The 24,049-nt window shown below is 40.5% G+C and overlaps 1 protein-coding gene across 2 annotated transcripts; it reads left to right on the top strand.

Annotated features, from left to right (window-relative positions):
* Positions 1-5,563: 5,563 nt before the first annotated feature.
* socs3a (suppressor of cytokine signaling 3a) lies at positions 5,564-23,689 on the top strand. 2 transcript variants are annotated; one of them, XR_521047.1, is made up of 3 exons: positions 5,564-5,790; positions 6,299-6,359; positions 23,679-23,689. XR_521047.1 is itself a non-coding variant. In XM_008303099.1 (2 exons), exon 2 carries the CDS (start codon positions 6,432-6,434, stop codon positions 7,047-7,049), a length of 618 nt encoding a protein of 205 aa, XP_008301321.1. In that variant the 5' UTR covers positions 5,584-5,790; positions 6,299-6,431; the 3' UTR covers positions 7,050-8,325. The 2 variants fall into 2 exon arrangements, 1 of the variants encoding a protein (XP_008301321.1); XM_008303099.1 differs by lacking the exon at positions 23,679-23,689 and having other exon boundaries at positions 5,584-5,790; positions 6,299-8,325.
* Positions 23,690-24,049: the final 360 nt, after the last annotated feature.

Genomic DNA, 24,049 nt, shown 5'->3' with positions numbered 1-24,049 from the left:
TGTTCTTCTGTGACTGTTACTGGTGAAACTGTGAACTCAGTTGGCTTCGAACAATGGAGACTATATAGAAACGGTCAATGTATAATAAGAAAATCACAGTATCCCAAAATAACAACACATTTCTTCAATAGTTTACAATTTTCAAGCATTGTTCTATCACAATTCCAAAAAGCATCGGACTTGTATAAGTACTGGGACTTGTTCATTCTAATATGTCAGACGGTATTCAAATTATTCTCTGATCTACAACTCTTAAAGTAGCTTTTTGATAGAAAACTACCAAAAACATGCATTCTGTGGTAAATGAAATGCAACTTAGAGTGTATCTGACCTTTTTTACAGGGAATCCCTGCAATTAACATGACTGCTACTTGTTTTCTGTCTTTCTCTCGCCTGTAATCCCCTAAAAAAGTAAATGTGAAATTTTGTTTTCTGTGGATCCACACTATAATTTTACCAGTATGAACTTTGACTTCCAGTCAGTGCTGAGGCGCCATGTGCTTAGCAACCACATCTAGCTCAATGTGACTTGCTGCGGAAAGTATTGACACACTGGTCACACGTCTTTCTTTAACTTCTTCCTCAACGCAATGACTGTGCAGTCAAACTGACAGAATCACATGTTTCCAAAAGTACACATGTCCCGAATCCATTTTCACATCTTCTGTTTTGATATCACATCAGTCAGTGCCACATTGTGTGAGCTAGACAGGGCTGTGGAAAGTCTAGTGCAGGTCTCTCAGGGCTCGAGCCTGTGAAGCGGTCTCAATAATAGGCCTGGCTGAAGCTCCCAGCTCACTGTCACATGGCTAAAATGGTAAATGACCCATGTACACTTTCAGATGCAGCTTATCACAACAGTATGACATTCCTTTTATTGTCTCATTGGCCTATGCCAGGAAAATAAAAGCCTGGAACAGAAGACAGGCTGTAAAAAAAAAAAAGTGTCAAAAGAGACAACAATGACTGTTGACACATCACAAACTTTTCTTTCTCTCTCCCCTCTTTCATCTTGAGAAGAGCAGATCTGGCAGAGACCCGAGGAGCAAACCATAGTGTGGTGTAATGTAAATATTGGAGCAGTGCCTGAAGCTGAAAAGTTTGCTGTTCATTTGTTGGCGGGGGCATTGTCAAATAATGCAAAGTACATTATAAAATAAAGAAATGTATTCTTAGTAACTTAAAAAGCAACTGTTTAGACCAGAGATAATAATCTATGCATTAGATGGATGAATAAAATGAGAATAAATAGCAAAACCAGAGGCTATTGAAAATGAGGTAAACAGGTGACTGTTGGATATCCCTGTGGATGGTTTTGTGGGTGTGAAAAGAACAAGTTAATGGCACTCTGTTCTACTTTTAGCTCTTCCCAGAAGACGGCTGTGACAGCTGTAAATAGACACCATGTGACATGCAGAGAGGAATGCAAAGCGCTGCATGTGCCCGGAATGTTACGACAGATTTCGTTGCCAACTGTCACGTCTTTTCGGATCATGAAGTGTAAAGCACGCGTTCATGATAAACCTGCTGGTTTAAATTTAAAAAAGAAACGTCGGTGCCTTGTGCGAACACTCGTGCTACTGCAGACAGAGTTGCAGCAGATGCACTTACTCCTGTGCACATTCAAAAACAATTCACTTCTCAGTGAGCTTCACAGTATTTACTGCTCACATGGTGCCATCACTTCCTACAAAAGGTGGGAAACACTAAATAATGATTAACAACCATGTTTTCTACTCTGTAAAGTTAGAGTAATACTGGGGTTGTGCAATCTGCATGATGAGCATCTCTGACACTTATGAACAAAATGTTCTTTAGAGAATTCCTGGAACTGCTCCACATACCGTTGAAGATTGCCCGACAGTGTTTCTAGTAAACAGAGTAAACATGTAAATATGCACTTATTGTTAACGTGAGGACATACTGTGAATAGTTTTTGAAGAATGTATTGTGAAAAACAATGCTGCCACTGGGTTTTGTGGCATTCTCAACTGTGGTGGTCAAACATGACACTTCCCATAATTCACAGAAACGCACAAAGAACGACATTGACAGCAGTACATTGAGAAAGAGGGCGAGAGAGAGAGAGAGAGAGCGAGAGAGTTACCAGGAAATTATCACTGGATGACTGGTAATCGCACAGAAGTGGCCTTGCTCAGCCAACAAGGAAGTTTTATAGTAATGCATTTGTGAATAGCTGTGCTCTAAAACAGAGAAATGGTGGCAACAAAATAAAGAAGACAAGCAGGTAGAGGCAGGAAGTAGGAAGTACAGCTGTGCATGGTAGTGATACAGAGGTAACAGGAATTAGATTGACTGATATGCCAGGAACCTCCTAGCATGTCTCAGCCCATCAGTGACAATTCAACAGAAATTTACCAGATGTGAATCATACAAGGAATTGTATCAATCTCACAGGAAAAAAAAAACAACAGGGTTTCCTCTTACAGCCCCTCTCCTTTAATGCAGTATCATTTCATGGTAAGCTGGGATTTTAGAAAGCAAAGATTTTATTCTAAATTCAACCCTGCATAATAGCAGAGGATGTTCAAAAATAACATTTACCGATACTGTTGACTCGACCTGAATTCAGGATCACTGCATTCAGCTGTGCAAACAATAGTGGCGCCTTTGCAATTGCCAGCACCACAAATTATTTCATAAAACTGGCAAACCGCACAAGACTTTTCAAAGATCTCCCTGTTAGGTGGAATTCTGCAAGAGCAAGCAGCTCCAAAATATTTTGTTGAATAATATTTTTTTGCTTTTTACTCCTCTTTCCAGTCGAGAAAAGGCTGCTTTCCTGCCCTCATCCCCAGCGGGTTTACGGGAACCATGAGCTAGAGTAAATTTCTGAGTCAGTGTGGGAAAACCTAAACAGCTGCCTTTTCCCCTAAACAGTGGTTTAGACCAGCAAGCTATCATGCAAGGCCCTGTCTCATCTGCTACACGGGGGATACATTTGTCAGGCTTTGCCTGTGGATTCTCATTAATTTTTTAAGTATAAATAGACAAAATGCATTCAGATGAGCCTGGAAACACATTTAGAAATATACAAACATGAACAAATGGGTGCTTTTGGGGTACTGTTTAGTTTCTATAAACCTGCTACAAATAAAACAGACAGACATGCACACACACATAGACTAAAGAGCCAAATCTGTCAGTGCCCACCCTCACATGCGCAGATGTTTGGCCAAAGTCCCAAAGTGTGCTACAGCAAGAGGCCAGAAAGCTGTCTCAGTTTCAGGTCACGCAGTTCGTCAGCCACCTTGAATGAGGAACCTCCTGACAGTTGATCTCTGATTAAGTATGTTTATTTTATTTTATGCTTACAGGTCTTTTCTTCCTCCATGCTGCACTTTTCCTTCTATTCTGTTAAAAGTGTAATTAACTTTTTTTTTTTTTTTTTTTTAATGACAGCATACGCATTAAAGAGCCAAGTCAGCATACTGTAATAACGTGCATAGTGGTTTCCATGGAGATGTGGTGACCTCAAACACAACGTGGGGGTTTCTCTTTCCCAGCTCAGCTCAACTCACTGCTCCTTTTCCTTTCATTGACTCCTATTATGGACCCAGGGGAGACTTTGGATGCTAAATAGATGCCTCACAATGATGACACAATACATTTTCTGGAAACAAGCAGACTGTTACAAGGCTATCCTAGTGATTTCCCTTCCCCCTTCGGCTGCTGGCCGTCTGTATTAGACAACACCTGACTCACCTCTGTGGACACAGCTGGCCTTTACCAAAGCCCATCAGCCTCTTTGGCGTCAGTCTATTGCCCGCAAGCTCCTCCCTTTGTCCAGCTCCCAGCTGGGATTTGGTAAAACACAAAATGCAAGGATTGAGACAGTTTGTGCTGTGAAGCTGAAGATATCTGAATATTTTTCAGACTCTCTGTTACATACCTCAGCATTAATGAGTGAGCTGGTGAAGGAAGTCAAAGCCTGACATGACACCACAGCCTGGGGTTAGTCTGTAGTAAAACACCTACCTGAGACTGATGATGATCATGTCTGAGTCAACAGGGAGGGAACTGAAGTGGATGGTATGAGTACTGTATCAGTCACACTAAGATTGCTAAAGATTAGCGTCACTTTCAGCCTACTTCCTCAAGACAGCCTCCAATGATTTGCTGAATTATATGAAATGATGATTTAGAAAGTCTTATGTCAAGCTTAAGCTTGTACATAAAGTTAAGATCACCAGTGTAATAGGAGAAGTAAGAAAAATCCTACATTTCATCATTTTAAATTTCTAAATCAGTGACAGAATATTCAAATTTATTGCCACAAAATGGATCGGAGGAAAAAAACAAATCCTTTCATTTCAAATAATTTATGAAAACTCCCCCTATTTGACATTTCTCTACTCTTTATTGACATTTATCAAATGGTTTATAACACACCATCAAGTGAAAAAAAGGTAAAGGGTCTGTATTAAAGTATTTATTCATTTACAATAGATGTAGACACATTCTAATGTATCCTGTTAATATATTTTCTGTTTGTCTGTGTGGATTCTCAGTCATCCACGTCACAATAGTCTAACTTGACTTCTCTTTTTGGTTCTTAAAGACATTCCAGTTTTCATCTGAGAAGCTTTTTGAGTTCTGTTCTTTGTCACTACAGCTGTGTTTTACCACATTGTCATTCATTCTCTGTTTTTAACGCATGTGCCCATACATACAGTGATCAACGTGTACATCTGCTAATATTATAGTATGTTCCTTTTTTTAGCTGAACATTTTGAGTTCTGTCTGAGGGAACTTTTTGTTAAGACACGTTGCAATGCTACGGTTCGGCTCAGGAGATAAAGTGCTGTGTTTGGATAGCAATTTTACATCACGACAAAATGTTCAGTGTTGCAACACTACGTCTGACACCTTATGAGTCCATGTGCGCTTCCCAGCTGTATGTGCAGTAACACTAAACTGCATATTCTGACATAAAACGACGTTTCCCTAAAGTGGAGATGGGGAGAGATACTTCTTACAGATGTTTGGGTAATTTTAGAAACCTTAACGCAGTCATAAAATATGGCCAGACGCTGCAATAGAAGCCAGATATAAAACCTGACAACAGAGAGTAAACAATAACCTGCTGCCCTTGGATACCAGCTGTTGGGAAATAGGTTCCATGAAGTTCCTCAATTGTGGCGCCCTCTATGGGCAGCTACAGCAACATGAGAGCTGCTTGTGCCGAATTTCTCAGAAACCGATTACACAAATTGGGACTGAATCATTACCTCACACTTGAGACGAAAAGCAGAACCTTTAGATATGTAAAGAAAGGAATATATAATGGAGTATACTTATGTAATCTGTGTTTTAGCTGATCCTTAAAGATGGACATCTTATTCTAAAAAAGTGTTTATAGGACACCATGCTCTGGGTTACTAGAGGTAAATGCTTGGAGCTCCTCCCTAACTTCATTTTGGAAGAACGGCGAGGGGGGAGGGCACTTCTCTTAGCAGGAATACTTAACAAACAAAATAAATACACGCTTCCTATCAATCTGCCAAACAGAGAGGCTTTACTGGAAAGAAGAGGAGGCGGGGTTTATTCACATTGAAGAGGACTCCGCTCCACCTCCGGCTCTCCACTCATAACTCTTGAGCGCACCAGCAGAGCGCACGGACTGCAGCTCAGCGAGGAGTTTGTGGTCTGAGAACTTAGAGAAAAAAAAAAAAGCAGACACATTTTACCATCCTATCAGAATACTCGTGAACAGCTTTCTATCCAGCATTTTTGGATTTAACCTCGAAGTTTGGACAAGAATTGAAGGTGAGGATTTTTTCTTTTCTTTTCTTTTTTAACATAATGCTTATAATTAGTGTATAACCATAGTTTAGTAGTGCATAAGTCATGTCTCGGGTGTTTACCTAACAGAGGTAAACTGTTTAGAGAAGCATGTAAATTGCGCAATGAGGATTACGTTGTCTTTACTGGAACTGACCGTGGTGCCTCATTCCCGAGGGTAGATTACACACACACACACTCACACACACGAAAAAAAGTTTCCCCGAAATGGCTGGAACTCAGATGGAGGCATATTAGTCAAGCCTGCTGTTAAAACCACAACTCTTCTCCAACAAAAGAGTCACACAAGTTGGGTTGTAGATTTTTTTGTGTGTGTGTGTTTCTAGTCATCAGCACAGATGTTTGATGCACAGATCAGCAAAAGTAGTTTCCAGTAAAAGCTGTAGGTGATGACAACATTAAAGCAGATCTGGTCAGTGTGAAGTTTCATTTTGTGTCATCTGTAACTCACACCACCTCTTGTCTTCTCCAGGTGTTTCGTTTCCAGACACACTTCCAGCCTGACCTCTTCTTGCCCACCCCCCGAAACCTCCGTTTGACCCACCTGCTCCTGTCTGTGTTGCACTCAGTGCTCCCCAGACTGCCCAGAGAGCGTGCACAGCGCCATGGTAACTCACAGCAAGTTTGACTCCGCAATGAGCAGCAGCCCCTTGGACTCCAACATGCGGCTGCCTTACCGTTACAAGACTTTCACCTCCAAGACGCAGTACCAGATGGTCCTGACCACGCTTCAAAAGCTCCAGGACAGCGGCTTCTACTGGAACACCATCACCGGCAAGGAGGCCAACTCCATGCTGGCGTCAGAGAGCACGGGCACCTTCCTCATCCGGGACAGCTCTGACAACCGACACCTGTTCACCCTCAGCGTCAAGACAGGCTCGGGCACAAAGAACCTGCGAATCCAATGTGACTCAAACTCTTTTTACCTGCAGACAGACCCCAAGAACGTTCACTCTGTCCCCCACTTTGACTGTGTCCTCAAGCTGGTTCATTACTACATGCCTCAGAGCAAAGGGAACACTCGCAGTGGGAGTATCTACTACATTTACTCTGGAGGGGAAAGGATCCCTCTGGAGCTCATCAAACCTCTGTCCTGTAGTTTGTCCACCTTGCAGCACCTGTGCAGGAAAACAGTCAATGGACATTTGGACATTTCTTCGAAAAGAGACCAACTTCCTCACCCTCTTAAGGAGTTCCTCCAGGAGTATGATGCTCCTATCTAGAAGTCTTGGACTGATGCTCTTGAAGGGGCAAAGACTTAAGAGTGTTGCGAAGAAGCCGGACGGTTTCAGTACAGCTATGTGAAAACATGTCTGAGGAGTAAATGATGCAGCAGAGTCACGAGGATGAAGCCCAGTACTGAGCTCGTGAAAAGGAGCAGATCTGTACTGATGTGTAGTTCTCACAGAGAAGGGGGCATGAGTCTCTTTTAACATTTCAAGATAAAGAGACGCTGGATCGAGGACTAGGATGAAGAAGGCCAAGAGAGCACTGCTGTAATCTGGTGGTATGAAAGAGAGATAATTCCACCGTCTTCCTCTGCCTCACTGATGACGTGAAACTTAGCAAAAACTGAAGTGAGGCTCACCGTCAGCTGTCTACAGTGTGGTGACACACATGTTCCCCCTGCTGCTGCTGCTGCTGCTAAACCGCTGTGTTGTGAGGCCGTTGAGCTCACACACGTCAGCCTTAGAAAATGATCCAATAATTAAGGCTGGAGTGGCTTTTATGATCAGACTGGCTTTTCTTTTTTCTTTTTTTTTTTTCTTCTTTTTGCTGAATGGTAATCTTGGACAAGTCCATCTCAGCGTCCTGGGACCTCAGGCCAAGTGTTCGCTGGACATTAACAGACAATGGAAACTCACAGAGTACAAATAAGTGGAGACTGATGGCCTTTCTGGGTGCATTGTGCAACGACCATGATGTGAAAAGGCTAAACTTTTTCATCTGAATCTTAAAAGATGTTTTTAAGATTAGACAATGTGGAAAGAAGGTGTGTTTTTGATATTTTGTTTAGGAAGGGTTTATGCCAAATTTGTCAGAACTAGACAACAGTTAGTTGGAAGACCAACATGACTGAATCTTACAGGGTTTTACTTGAGAAAGAAGTACCACTGAGTTAAGCAAATAAAGCCTTTGTATGACTTCAGTGGTGAGGAAATATATACCAAAAGATGTGGCAGTATTTGTGGCACAGTCACTGCTTGCAAATGAATGTATTACATTTGGTATCTCTCTTTTCCTAATGAGGAAAATAGTCAAAACATGTCTTATTTTCCTGAAAACCATGTTTACATGAGCTAAGATGAAATGATAAATCTGTTTGTCTTTTATAAAGATGTCATTTTTTGCCAGCCAAACCACTGGCTGTGTGGATGCTTGAAGATATTTGAGAAGTTTTGACGAAGCAAGCAGACTGATACAACTTTGCACTTATTTATATTTGTACGAACAATTCATTAATTTATAATAAAGACTTCTATTTTTCTATGAAATGAACTCTCATTGTTTGATTTGCTTTGTTGTAACTGGTAGAAGAACTGAGTAATAGCTTCATATTTCCTGTTTTTGTATTCAAACACAGTACACATTTCAATGTGTGCATCTTTAGGCCCTGTCAGGGCAACATCAACCACAAGTTCATCATTAGGTGTTCACGATTTCCTCTTAAATTCATGAAACGCAACCTTTAACCTAGATGGGGAACCACAGCTCCATGTGACACTCCACTTTTAAAGATACAGTAACATATCTCAGATTGTTATCATATATCAAGAGCCATTCAAATTCCCTTTTAAAGATTGGCTTCCCTAGAAGGCCCACAAGCTTACCTCAACTTTCAAGTTCTTCCCCTATCATAGACAACAGACAAATACACCAGAACTGTAATATAACAATCTAGTCTACTACAGAAGTACAAGTTGAGTCTTTTGTTCTTGTGTGACTCACTGGATTCTTTGTAAGTAGTGTGATCGGACACGCTCGCACATGCACAAACATGATTCAACAGTGAGCTTTTTATCATGACAAGAATTCTGATTTTTTACTAAATGTTTCCTACTGAAGCATATACTCAAGTTAAACATATGTCAACATATGTAGTTTAGCACACAGGAATTCAAAGACATGATGTATTTACTGTTTTCACATGGTGCATCTTATCCAGTAATCAAGCAGAGCCGTCTAGAACAATGTGTTCTTAACTTTAGCAACATGGTTCCTGACATGCTGTCTGCTCACCTGTGCCCTAGGCTCTGAAACAACAGCCCTGACTTCAGCAAGTGAAATATAAACTATTCTACAGTGAAGCAGAGTGTGTGCAGACAGAGCCTCTAATCAGGAAAGACTTAAATGGTCCCCCAACCTCCTGTACAGTGAATTACATCAGGGTTCCTCTGCTGTGTGAACTACTGTTGGGGTTATTTTTGGAGCAACACATCCTGTGTTCCAAGGTCCTCTTTCCTTCTTTGGTTTTCATCTGTTTGTGTGTCAGAGTTAGCATGAGAGCACCTCAGTTCTTTCTTTCTTTTTTTTTTTTTTTTTACTATTCATTTAACATATCCTGTGCCTGCTCTCTCTGTGGATGTCTCTGGACCTGGAGCTCCTGAATTACAGCCGCTGGCCTCACCTTCTGCATCCTGCTGCCCCCACCATGATGCCTCCTGTTACAAAAGGACAATAACTTCTAATAACTTGTTTAACTGTAAACTAAATTTTATAATTCATCCTACATCCACCCAACTGGTCGAGGCAGATGGCCGTCCCTCCCTGAGCCTGGTTCTGTCTGAGGTTTTTTAACCCTGTGGGGGTTTTCGGTTCCTTCCCACTGTTGCGGACTGCTTTTGGACTGCTGAAGCTTATAGGGAATCCAAATGTTTTGGATTGTCGGGTGTTTCTGCCTTTGTTAAGCGCTATGAGATGACTTGTTGTAAATATGCGCTATACAAATAAAATTGAATTGAATTGAATTGAACATTAATTTCATGCCACCATCTCTCCTGCACTGACAGTAAGTCTATTTGGATTTTGTTATTAGAGTTTTACAACAATTTATTCAGTGCTTTCATTCTTGTTCCTTCGTCAGCAGTCCAGCTGACCCCAAACATAAGTGTGTAATGTACACGTATAACTCATACACTATAAAAAAAAAGATGAACTGTATTTTATTCTAGCAGTGCAGGTCAAGTTTGTGGCAAAAGGAAGGGTCATTTGTTCAATATTTTTTCAAAAGAAAAAAACTGTTTTTTTTTGTTTTTTTTTTAACACAAACATGCTCTGATGATTATGATTGTTACATTTCATTGCTTACTGGATCGTAAGCTCCAATACTTTCATTGCATCTCCCCTCAAAGCATGGACACGTCAGGGAGACTACACATAGAAACGTGATGAATGGAAATCTGCAATAACCTCCATATCCATCATTATTACAGAAAAGAGCTCCTGCTGTACCTGCTTCCATGGCACTTTACTATTTACTCTCTGCCCATGGAGCTCAGTGGAGAGGTACAGGGAGATGAAGGGTCTCTGAGGTGCTTACAGCTCTGTGAAGAGGCCTACAATAATGTATTTTTCAAACATGGTTCTGGTGAAATATGCTTTCTTTCATTTACGCTTCTTCCTAACCATCGTTTACTCAGAGAAATTTCAGAGAAAACTGCAGCACTGCATTGAAAAATCTTTGCTTTCCTTGTAAAGATAAATCAAGCATTTGAATGGTTTAAAACATCTGCCTGTATTCTAAAGTAAACTACATTATCAGGTAATTACTAAGACTATGAACCTCACGGCAGTCTGTAGCAGCTGAAACCAGTCTGAGACCTTCCGTGGAGGACTATAATAAGCACGCCGGCTTTGCGTGTCACTCAGGAGAAATTCTCTGGTAGTCTCTGGTCATGTGATTCTAGAGAACAACCACTGAAGAGTCAGGGCAGGGCTTACACAAGTAGTGAAATTGTCATCATAGCTGCAAGCCTGACTAGTCACTGCCTCTCTGACAATCTGAAACCAGTTACAGCTCCCACATCAGGTCTTTCTCGAGAAGCACTCGCAGCTGTACTCAACCCCGTCACACTGTTGACACCAAACACAGAACAGATAGGGGTGGAAGGAAAACATTTTGAATATCTGTGCCCTTACAAGACAAACAGATATAATGTAACCTGAAGGAGTGTTTCAGGTTTTATCATTCAAATTATCGCTTATTTATTTTGTCAAACCAAGCTGGAGGCAGTTCTTGTTGACTGTGTGATAAATTTTTGGCCACATTTAAACATCACCTCACTGTGAGCATAGTATTTGAACTGAAATCAATGTTGTTAGCATAATGGTGTGATAGAAATGAGGCTGTGCCTTTATAAAAATTAAAGTAGTTCCTGAGAAAGCAGATCACTGAGCAGAATGCCCCAGACTTCAGTCAGACTTCCTTATTTGAACACAGTGATGTATTTAAGGTCATGTTAGATTGAAGATAAATATATCCTGCTGGCTGGGAAAATCCATTCACATCAGCCTCTTAGTTGTAATTACAAGCTGGAGGTGGAATACTGTGAACTTTAGCATCTTCAGCTCCATGTAGCAGATGAAGTGTGCGCTTCCACAGAAGTGCACTTCATAAAAGTGTTATCTGTACTTGAAAGAAGTGAGTTGTAAAAAGTTTGCTGTGATTCATTTAGTCTTCTTTTTTTAAAAAAAGTCCTGAACATGTGGTGTGCCAGGCTCTCCAAACATGTCTTACTTGGTTACTTGGTAATTTCTTGAATTTTCTGGCACCATGCAAAAAAAAGAAAGAAAGAAAAAAAGACAGAAATTAAAATTAGTACCAAAGAATGAACCTTAAAACTAATGAGCGATATGGAATAAATAGTCGTTGAAGTGTGAAAGCTCAGGTGATTGCTGCACTCGACTGTGATGGCAGCTGAAGTCTTTCAGGGTCTCAAACAGCATAGTTTACATTTACTGATATCTATTAAACTTATTGTGCCATACTGAATTTATGACTACCAGTGCTTCCCCACTGCATTTATTTATGATAACACTTTCCAGTTCCTCAGTGCCTGTTTTTATTGACTTCTTCATGTGTAATATAATTATTTATTGAGGGATTGGCAGAGTGGCGGTTTACGAGGCGTCATTTTTGTTTTGCTTTTTCTTGCCAATAATGACAGTTCTGTTCTGTGAATGTTTGCCAGTAAGACATAGTAGTGTGACAGCACACGAGGATGTATAATACCAGGACCTTAAAACTGAAATAAATGGAATCCAAAGTTATTTACAACTGTGTTGTTGCTGATGATGCTGATGTCAAAGTGTCCATTACTGCAATGGTTTCTAGTGAACTGACACTGTGATAGGTTGTTCAGTGCATAAAGCAGGGCTTCGCTTTGCATACACACTCGGTAGAGATTCATGTTTTCCAGTCAGTAACAGCAAAAATGATCTCATATGTAAGAAAGTTTACATTAAACTCAAGCCCTGTAACTTTAAAGTGCCACTGAAACATAAACTGATGTAGCTTTATATGGGTTTACTCAAGTTCCCAGGAGGGGAACTACTGAGAAAAAACAGGTTGTTCCCCCGGCAGCTGCTGGTTAGCTGCTGTATTTCTGAGTACTGATTATGTAAAAAAAAAAAAAGGAAGGTTGCAGAAGATAAACCACTTACAACTAGTCACACAGTTTCAGCAAAATAAAGCAAATTCTCTGGAAATACTGACAAAATAGAACATTATATCTTGTGCTCACAAGCAAGATAAACTTCTGAAGGGCGAGTTTACAATGTGAAATAAAAATAATGTCAACATTAAACTCATAAATGCTGCAGGCAGGTCTGTGTTTGTGCGTGTGTGGTAGTTTTCCTTCGGTTGTTCGCTCTGACCTCAGCACGTGTCTATACAGTAAACTGACTGCCCTGCTGGAACTCTTTGAGCACACTGTGGAGAAACAGCGAAAGCCTGATTCCCGCTCCCCTTTCCAGTCTCTCAGTGTGTTTACAATTCCGCAACTGCTGGTTGCCATGGAGTTATTGTCAATGAGCTCCAGATGCCAGATATCAGAGCCAACCAAAGAGAAGCTGTGAGTCATCACAACCCGCAAGTCCCTCCCTCTGAGTCTCTTCCCCGGGCACACTCTTCCTGTTCTTCCTCCAGACCTCCGGATTTACTGTTAGCACTCCACTCCCTCGTGCTTTTGCTTCACTGCCTGGTTATAATACCATAAATCTGGACTTCAATCTTCAGCACACTATTTGAACCTGAATCTTTGGCCACTTCGTCAGCTTTGGGTAGAATCGTAATGCTCCTCCTCTGCTGTGCTTCTAGGAAAGGGGATTTCCAAGAAGAGAGGGAGAGTAAAAAGACAAAACAGAGCAGATGTAGCAGGACATGAGCGAATGCTTCAAAATTAGACCTTGATTGTAAATGATTTCCACTAATGGGGTTGTGTGTTTGCATTACTGTTAGTTCTCGGAATGACGACTACTATTGCAGCCGTATCGCGTGTTTCGCAGATCCCAGATTTTGAGGAAGTGTTGCACAAACACACAGACGTGTTCATATTAAACTTTACAGTCATAAACCTTGGATTATAGCTTTATGTCAAAAATGATAGTTGAGGCTGTACTGTAAGGAGTCCTGGCGTTGTATCTAACTGCACAATATCGATTCAAGTTTCTTACCCCCTCATGTTTGCAAAGTTGACTTCAGATGCACCTTTCAATAGCATTTTGAAGTCTGGTTCAACAAAACTGAAAACTTCATCAACGAACGCAGCTGCAAGAAGCAATTAGGGGGTCAAGCACTTTATGAAGGCACAGTTGCCATGGCAACTTGATCTGATGATGTTGAAAGTAGCTGCTGTGAGCGCGAACGAGTTTTCTTATTGCAGCACCTCTCAGTGGTCACGTGATGCAACTTTTTGGACAACTGCAGGAGAGGCTGCCAGCTCCATAGACTGAGTTTGGCATCAATATGTGAAACAGCTACAGAGATATGTTCCAACTTTCTTTACAGCGGCTTTGCTCTGATGAATACAATTTTTGTATATCTGAAATCTAATGGGCAACGTTTGTGATTGTCTGTGGCAATTTTGGTGAAGATCATAAAAAACAAAACAACCTTTCAGTAAAATCCAACATGGTGGTAATAATTAGGTGGACATGTCTTGGCCTTGGCATTGTTTATTTAACACATCAACAGTTATTAGACTTTTTTTTTTCTTATTTTAGTTCCCTCTGGAGGTCAAATCAGGTCAAAAGAAAAAAACATTTTCATAAAATCCATTGCTGGAAAAAATGAGATATATATGCAGGATAGGGTGCTTTGAACTCAGCTTCGTCAAGGAATCCAATGGTAACTAATTTTAGAAATTTAGCCGTAAGCCTTTAGAGTTAAGTTATAAGCACACTTCCAACCTCAACCCACTGGTAGTGTAGAGTGTTTGAATCACAAATATGAAAGCTAGCAAAAAAAAAAAAAAAGGAGACTCTGCACAATAAGTGTACCAATTTCAATTTTTTTTTTTACCACAGGATGCTATAGATTCTAAAGGTAGATGAAGAACGATGAAGAAATTATACAGGAAACAGCAGGAACACAGCAGGTGCCTTCACAGCTTTACTGCTTGGCCCTTTCCAGCAGTGAGTGAAAATGATTACCTTTGCAGACTATATGACTGAGCTGTTGTACTGAATTACATTTAGGTTTTACAGGTTCACCCAGATGGAATCATGTACAAATGCTCTGAGTCACCAGAGGGTTACTCCTGTTGTAGTCTGAAAACCTGCCTACAGTATTACTGGAAACCAAGTACAGCAAGCAGTTTGAATTGTTTAGATTTCTTTGGTAATTTGATCCATGGTACACAACTTGTCATTGTTTGTGGTAAAAACGCTTGAGTCACTTCCAGAACCGCTGCATACTTCAACACACCTACGTGTTGAACTGTCAGTGGTTGGCAGGTGATAGTTCGATTTAGCACCGAAGTGACACAAATCATCCATCTTGTCAGTCTTCAGGTGGAGCACCAAAAGAGGTAAGCCATCAGATAAAGCTTCATGTTGACTATAAAAACGTTTTTTATCTTTTGTTTTACTTTCGTTTAATAAAAGCCATGTAATTACTGAAACACTGCCGGTTCAGATAAATCACCAATAGTTTTTCTTTCTTTTCTACATTTCCAGAAACCCAATCAAACAGGTACTAAATATAAACAATGTCAGCTGAAGAGAAATCCCTAACAGTCGTCCTGCACTGCTGGGAAACACCCGCTGAGTCACTGCGACAAGAAGCAGCCTGGTGCGTTCTCGCAGTAGACAGGCCCACGGTAAAGTGACATATCTCTGCTTAACGACTACTGCGGAAGATGCTTCAATTCTCTGTGCGACGCAGCCTTCACAGCTACAGCGTAAACACAGGGCACCGGTGCACAGCAGGGCATTACAGGCTGAATGAAAAATGTAATCAGCAATCAAAGAACACGGAGCAGATAGTGTAACATGGAAAAAATGCAGTGAGAACTTTAACAAGCTTGTGGCTGCACACTGCTCTAGTGATAACCTGACTCACTTCCCCATTATTTTATCTGGCTGGGAAATACTTTCAACAATCGCTCACTGTATTTCAGTATCATACATTTAACAAATGAGCCACAATCCAGCTGCCACAGTGAAGCACTTCTCTAAGCTGTGGCATGTGTTGTGAAAAACACTGACTGAAAAAAAATCATAAATGTCATTTCTTCTCAGGTATGAACATTTTATTTCATTATTAAATATTATTTGGGTTGACAAAATAAATTTGATGTTTGTTCTATAAATAATTTTTATGACAGGTTTTGTCTTGTGTTTAAGGATGACATGACAACGTGTGTGTGTTGGAACAGGGTGTGTCCGTCACATCAGGAGGCTTGATCTGGGCTGCTCTGTGATGTCACTGATAAGTGCGACATGCTGACGCTAATACTCCATTCGTTGTGTAACACAAGTTCCCATCACCATGGAAACCAAATAATGCTGTATTTCTGTGTGCACCGTGAGTAGAGATGTACACAGTAGAAGCTCAAGACACTGACAACAAATATGATTTGGCTCTTACGTCCATAACTTTTTAAAGAGAGAAGTATTCAGTTCTCATTATTGAGTTTGTAACAATAGTGTTAAAATAAAAACTCAGCAGTTTTACGTGTTAAATAAAGAAGAACACACAGGAACTTCCTTCTTCTTGCGAAAATGTGGTTTTGTAAGAGTTCCCAAGCATTTCCCTAGGAACACTAATGTATTTCCAGTAACATTCCATGGGATTTTCTCTGATGTTTCTTGGGTATGAAAGCATCAAACAGACACCCAATCAGGTGCTGTCTAAACATAAAGACACTCGGCACCACCCACAGCACCCTGAAGGAGAATCTACGCACACCTACAGCGGTCTGTCTGCCTGTGGTGTATCATATCGGGCTGAGCGTAACAGCTGCCAGACACACAATCATCTCTCTGGGCGTGACTTGTTGTTCCTCAGAAATTTCTTCTGAACTTTTTTAGAAATGTTATCATGGCACATGGAGATGAAGAGATTAATGTATCGCCGCTGTTTTCTTTGTCACATCAAAGTGTGTGTACACAGGCTGTGCTGGCTGGCCTTTTATGAGCTATTACATTAATAAATCCATTAAAGTCTCTGACACGTGACATAAAAAACATAGATAATCCAGAAACTATTCAAAACAAATCACTGAGCCACACTGTTGAGTTGTGTAACTTGTTCCTTCATTGTTCTCAATGCGACCACTGTGGCTTATGTTAAGAAAATCCCCAATACACTGCTGTAAATGTGCACTGTGGTGTCAGATCCACAGCTGAAACCGTGTAGCCAAGGACTGCAGACTTTCAAGCCGACCAAACACCTTGCTGTATCTGGCAGTTGGGCTGGACACTTTCATTTTCCTGGCACTTCATGGTTCGATTACCATCATCTCTCTACATGCCAATCATAAAACCAGCAGCAATCATGCATGACAATAACGTTTCCACTGAATCGGGCATATCAACCTTTCACCTCTCATGTAATTAGGTTTTTTATCAGATTACATAATTCTTCTCTGTAAGTGACATTTTCCATAGTCACTGAATAAATGTTTGTCCAGTATCAGTGAAGTGTTCCAGGGTAAACTATCTGACTCGTGTCATTATACAAAGAACTGGTCATTAGATTAATGTTTGTAACAGTCAGTTGAAGAAAACTGAAAGCACACCCTGGTAGTAAATAAAATAAAATTCTGTGATATGGTCATACTATCAAACTCATTTTTTGTGTTTTATATGTATGAATGTACATTTCTTGTGGATCCTGATTCCTGTCCTGCTTGTGTTCCAGCTTCTTGTCCTGCAAAACATAAACCTTCCGTGTCAGATTGAGGGATAAATACAAACCTTGTGAGAGAGTGAGAATGAGCATGCATGCAAACTTAAAATGTAATTATAATTTCATTAGCTTAGCTTAGCGTAGCTGTTTTCCTTTTTGTTTTCTTTTTTAACATGATTGTGATGCAAAATCTATTTTGAAAACTGGAAACACTGCTAATGGCCACTATTAGTGAGAGAACATGTAACAAAACCTGGCAGCATGTAGGAGTTCTCGATAGTCTTTGGACTGTGTGCATGTGTGGACATTAGGCAAGAACAATAAGAGAACAAAATACTGAAACCAGAGCTCGGCCAGGTGGCGTCAACAGGTCTTTCCTGTAACAGATGTTATCAAGTGACTGGGGCTGACCTCGTCTGACCCCATGGAGCGCCGGGATGCTGTGCCAGCAAAAAAAAGGGCAGTCACTTACTGGTCCAGTGGCAACAACAGCAAAGCACCAAAGTGAGATTTATAACTGTTGCAAATGTGTGGAATTGTCATCAACATTTCATATGTTAAACGCCTTTGAGAACAACATGCTTATTCTACATGCCCTTTGTGTGACAGACACCTAGAAGAAGTACTCCAAATTCAATTCAGTTTTAATTATGGTGCACCGGTTCACAACATAATGCCCTCTCATAGTGGTAGGTGAAGACCTTACAAATTTTAAGCTGAGAACCTAACAAATCCAAAGTTTCCATTAGATTAGGTTTGAGCAAGCACTTGGCAACAGTGGGAAGGAACCAAAACCTCCCCCTTTTACTTTTAAGTTCCAATATGTGCAGACACACAAATACAAGTGAAAGGTTTCCCCAATTTACTGTCAGGTTATACTGTGTGGTTAGTAAATGATGGTGTCCAAATATAATATATGAATTGATGTGTTGACTGTGATGCTGTGCTTTTTACTGTGTGTTAATTACATCCATCCATCCATTATCTATGCACGGCTTAATCCTCACTAGGGTCGCAGGGGGGCTGGAGCCTATCCCAGCTGACTTAGGGCGAAGGCAGGGGACACCCTGGACAGGTCGCCAGTCTATCACAGGGCTACACTTCGAGACAGACAACCAAGCACACTCACATTTACACCTACGGACAATTTAGAATCACCAATTAACCTCAACATGTTTTTGGACTGTGTGGGAGGAAGCCGGAGAACCCGGAGAGAACCCACGCTGCACGGGGAGAACATGCAAACTCCACACAGAAAGATTCCGGTGCCCCCACCGGGACGCGAACCGGCAACCTTCTTGCTGCGAGGCAACAGTGCTACCAACTGCGCCACCCTGCAGCCCCTTAACTACATATAAAATGTAAAAAATGGGGAAAATAAACAAACAAATAAATAAATAAATAAATAAAAAAGATAATGCACAAGACACATGGCACTGCAATTAATTTTTAAAAATTATTGTTTGGCTCAAACTTTTTTTGCTGTTGTTATCGGCGCTATAGCGTTTGCTCGTTCAGCATTAATTCAGTATGTTTTACTGTGCAATCTTAAAATTAGATAATGTGATAATAATAACAAAAACGTAAATAAACTGAACATAACATGAAAACACAGAGGAAGTCGTGTTCCACTGAAAGCAACACAGAGGACATCCTATGCAGTGGTTACTGAGCAGTGTTGGTTGAATTGGTTCAATAAAATGCGTTCTTGTTTAGTTTAAAATGTCGTCCACATCTGGAATCTAACAATCCTGCTCAAAGTTGGGTCAGATATATATTCAGTCTGCAGCTTTTTGAGTGTGTGAGTGTTAAATTGTGCTTTTTACTTCGATTTTTGATGTGTCTTTGTCGAATGGCAGGTTCACACTTGTATTTTTTGTAAAAAAAAAAATAAAAAAAATTGCAGCTCAGGAATTTTACTTAAAGAGCTTTGGAGACACAAGCACAACTCAAACAATCAGCTTTCTTTTTTAAGGAAAAAAAAATCCTCTTTGTTACAGGATCACGAGTGATCCCTTGGTTTCTGTTAAGCACGATAAGTCACAACACAAGCATCTGCAGATAAATCCCCTTGGTTTCATTTTTAAAGAGGGAGAAAACATGCAGTGGTGTTGTATTTCTAATCCTTTTTTGGAACATCCAGCACAAGACTAAGGGAGAAAAAACGCAGACAGACCCCTTTACTCTGTTTTAGTTAGAAAATTCCTGTCAGAACATGAAAAGGTATACCAGTAACAACAAGCGGCTGCCATGGAGATGCATGCTGAAGACACTCAGATCTCTCACGTCAAAGGAAACCGCATAGCACGGAGAAGGCTCACAGCTCCTGCCACTTCCATGGAAATGCAGCACTCACCAGGAAGGAACAGTCCACAGTGTTTGCTGTTTCTTAGCAGGCCCCATACAACCCACACACCGACTTCAAAGCCTGTCCTGCTGTTTGCTGGATCTAACAACTCAAATGTAATAATAGTAAAGGTTACTATTCTGGACTCAGGGAACTGAAAATCAAACGGGACTTCTCAACAGTTTTTTTGTTTTTGTTGTTGTTGTTTTTTTTTGATGGGAAACTCGGCTATGTATCAAAGTGTGGTGGTTTCCATTCCTCTGAAAAGTTTGTTCAGCAGTTCCAAAATTACGAGAACTATGTGAGGGGAAACAATCATGAAGTGGAGTTTTACAGTGTCTAATAGTGCTCAAGAATGTAGGAAATGTAGTGTTTACTTTAGCACTGTACTTTGTGTTAGTGTCTTATTTAGGATGACACACACTGACAGGGTAAAGAGGTTCATTTTCCAATTAGGTTTTACAAGGCCATGTTTGATCTAAGCTGCTTTGAAGATTAATGCCTAAGGTGCTGGGTCAACTAATTGGGGTTTTGGTACACTGCAGTGGCAGCGGTTCATTAGGAGTATATACTAAAGACAATCAGTCAGTGGCATTTTTTTTTTGTGACAACCACTTTTCCCTTTGGGCAAGAGTGTGAATGTGCACAAGATTTTTCGTAAAACTAGTTTAACTTTGAATGTGATTAAAAGAGCAGTTTATGATTTTGTTCGCTGTACATGCAAAAACAAGAAAATGCGGTTACAGCTGAGAGGTGAATAAAACACCCCTGCAACTCATTTCATTTTTGTTGCAACAAGTCAATGGCAAAGACTCAGCTGGCATATAAATAGCTCAAACTCTGGAAATAGTCTGTCCAAGTGTCAGTGCAGGTTCAAGTGTAATCATATATGCAGTGTGTAGGTGGAATGATCTAAGAGGTGTTTGCTGCTGTCAGCTACATCAGGCTCATTATTAATAACAACTGAAATGTTTCAAATGATCACTGGCTTCGTTCGTCCCCAGTTGATGCTGATCTTTCCACATACCAAGAATTTATCCATTCCTGAGACAAAGTGGGCCTCAAAGACACAAACTACATTCTTTATTCATATCAAAAGCTGTTTTTTCTGTACATTTAGGTGGTGCATTGCGCATTAATGAGGGCAAAAACAGAACATTATTACTTGGGAATGCTCCTCCTGTGACTCTTTTTGGAAAACAATAATAATCACAGTTCAACCGAACTGACTCACAGCACTGGAAACAGCAAGGACCTGCATGAGGAAGGTCCAAATGTTGCTAAGTAACAAACTGAGAAAAAAAAAAGAAAACTTATTGACGGAACTTCAGCAATATGTGTTCAATATTTAAACTTTGCTGCGTGCTCTTTCCACGTCTGTGATGGTAAGTAAACATACAGTTTCGAAAAATGAGCTCACAGGTCATCGGAGGACAGGAAACACGCAGGCAGGCTCATTTTTAGTGGGCTGACTCATGTGTTTGATATATGGAGATTTTGTGGAGGCAGGAACTTGGATGTAATGAAATTTATCTCCCACTCTATATAACTCACTATTATTCAAAAAGCTCTCTTTCCGTTCAAGGATCATTTTCAGCAGTCATCACATGGCCTTTAGGTAATGATCATAATAGCATAATAGTGTTCCACATCTTGCCATTGGATTGAGTTGTGGTCTTGGTGGTTGTTCCAGCTGGTTTACCAGTATGTCACAAGTGTAAAGTACCTAGACTTTCTGTTTCTAAAACCTCATTTTGCTGCGTACTTAGTACAAAAATAGTCACCAACTTTAGGAATCAACTTCCACAGAACACAAGGGTGAAAGAGCATGAGGTAAACTTACAATCATCAAGGCTCATGGTCCATATTTAGTCGTAATTTGCAAACTTATTATTTATCATAAGGTTGATAAAAGTCCTAAGCTGTACACTGACTGATATCCCATAAAACCTGTGAATGAATAAGGGTGATTATTAGTCTGTTCCTGACTGACTGAGTCACAAAACACACACAGTGACTGTAAACTGGGATGGATCACTGTTCCCATCAGATACACTCACTCACTCACTCACACACACACACACACACAACCAAAAATTCAGTGCTCCTCAGTGCGTCTGACAAGCCATGACGGATTGAGCTGTAACAAACCATCACGTGCTCACACACAGCAGAGAGCAGACAAGTATATAGACAAATTAGACAGACTGGGAGGAAAATAAGACATACTTCATCAAAAAAAAAAGAAAAAAAAACTAATACAGCATTCTCGAAAACAGCACACAGGGGAGCAAGTTGACAGGGGTATGTCAGAGTAGTGTGGTCCAGACGGTTACTATGGCTGTTTGGCCGTAATAATTATACAACCGGAAAGCACAACTACAGAAAGACGGAAATACACCAAACGTAATGGAACAATTGCAACATTGGTCACAACAGGAAAAACATTGCTACATGGTCTTTGCTTTAAATCCCGTCACGAATACGCTATAATGTAAAGGCCTCACTTTCAAAACAGCTCTAACCAGAAGCAGACTTGCCCAATTTACATACCAGGAAATGCTGAAACAGTTCTGTGTATTAAGTATGAAATAGTATGAATGGCTGATTTCACAGGTGCAAATGTTCAAGAAAACTGATGCGATATCTTGATGAAAAACAGTGAACGGATCACTGAGAAACGCAGCTGCTGGAGGGACAATTGGGACCTTTGACATGACTGGTTAGTGATCACAAACGCATGTGGCTGTGAGGTTTAACTTTGCATTTTTGGAAGTTTTTGACACATCAGGAGGGGAAGTGGATCATATTTCCAGTTGATGTGACGAAAGACAGCTAAAATATTCCGCAACACAGTGTTCATGTAGCTGTAACTGACCGGCAATGGACAATTGTGTTATGATGTTTCTTACTGTGCATCACTTTGAGGAGGAAATGAGTGCTTTTGGCAAAATGGAAGGTGTGGCATGTTGAAGGTTTCCTATGAAGTAACATGTATGTCAACGTTTTTGTTTTTTTTAGGATATCTTTGTGTGACCTTTGTATCAGTCTGGCTGTAATCTGACATCCTTACACCACAGTTCATTAGGGCTTAGTGTTAAATGTCACAAGAGCTGCTTTGTATGTAACAGCTCTGCTCGTTGGAGAATGAAAGGGTAAGAAACAATTATTTTACATTTTGCTCTTTTTTTTTAATGATGATTGAGTGATTAAAGTTACAAAAAAAAGTGTCACTAGTTAAGAATGAGACAGTGTGTCTGTGTTAGAAGTAAGACCTATAAAAGATAACAGTGAGGAAATGAACCCTTTCATTGTAACTATCAGAACAGCTCGTCTGACACACTTCACATGAATGACAAAACGATTACCATAGATAGAAGTATGGGAGGAGATGAGGGAGGGAGGGAGGGAGGGAGGGAGGTTGCTCTCTTAGTAACAGTTCAAGGAATTGATTGTGGCCTCTGAGAAGTGTGACTCATCCTGTGGCGTATCAGGAAACCCTTCAGATGTTGGTCACAACCTGTGCGTCTTAAGCAAATGTGACCACATTTTATGCAAAACGATCACACTCCTCTTCACCTCTCTCTCTCTCTCTCTTGTTCTCCTTTTTAAAAAAAAATCCATTCACATTCTCAAAACAGCTACCTGTAGACAAGGCAGGCCCCACTCTCTGCCCCCACACGGTCTGCTCTTCATTTCCCCACGACAGTTTTACTTTACTCTAAAAGCACTCAAGCAGATTATCAGCACATTTGTGCTTGGAAGTGGCAACACAGTAACTTCACATGCCAAAGTGCTCGCGTCAGATGAGTAACTTTTGTTCTCAGACCTCACTTCCCATACTTCCTGTAACAGAAGAGCACACTGTAGTCAGCCTGAATTACTGGCTGTGCATTATTTACAGCTAATAAGAAGTTTGTGGTACTTCTAAACAGCTATTTAAAGGAAACATTTCTTGACCTATTAAAATATTTTTGGGGAGAAAAAAACCTACTAAATCAAAAGTCAGAACATGTAACTCCGGCCAAACTTTGAATCATCCTTCTGGAATCTGTTTGTGTCAGTCCCACCAGCAGCTAGAAGAGTTTCACGGACTTCTATGTCTTTAAAATGAAACAAACTTTATTCTTGTGGCTATTTCTATGAAACCAGTGAAACACAAAAAGCCAAGTGTGTAGTAGAGGGTGACAGAAGAGAACATACAGCCCTCCCCTCCTCTTACCCACAGCAATGATAGGAAGTGACACTGCTGGGACCCCAACTGTGGTGACGATAACATTCAAGGCCCAGATGATTGGTTTCCACTAAAGCCTATGTGTTTTACCACAAATGTGCGAGTGTCATGTTTAGTCAGATAAAGGTAAAGGCAATATCTAGTCAGACTGAATGATTCCATTGCTTTGTTACTATGGTGGGTAAAGTGTGAATGAGCACACTCAGTTCCTGTAAGATTTCAAACAGTTCACTGTGGTGGTATTTACAAGTTGTGTTTACTCAGGTGGTAAGCAGCCCCCTCGGAGAGA

Source organism: Stegastes partitus, unplaced genomic scaffold (genome assembly GCF_000690725.1).
Source record: "Stegastes partitus isolate 25-593 unplaced genomic scaffold, Stegastes_partitus-1.0.2 Scaffold38, whole genome shotgun sequence".
Lineage (NCBI taxonomy): Eukaryota > Metazoa > Chordata > Actinopteri > Pomacentridae > Stegastes > Stegastes partitus.
Note: the sequence above shows the minus strand (reverse complement) of the source record. Positions and strands in the feature narration are given on the sequence as shown.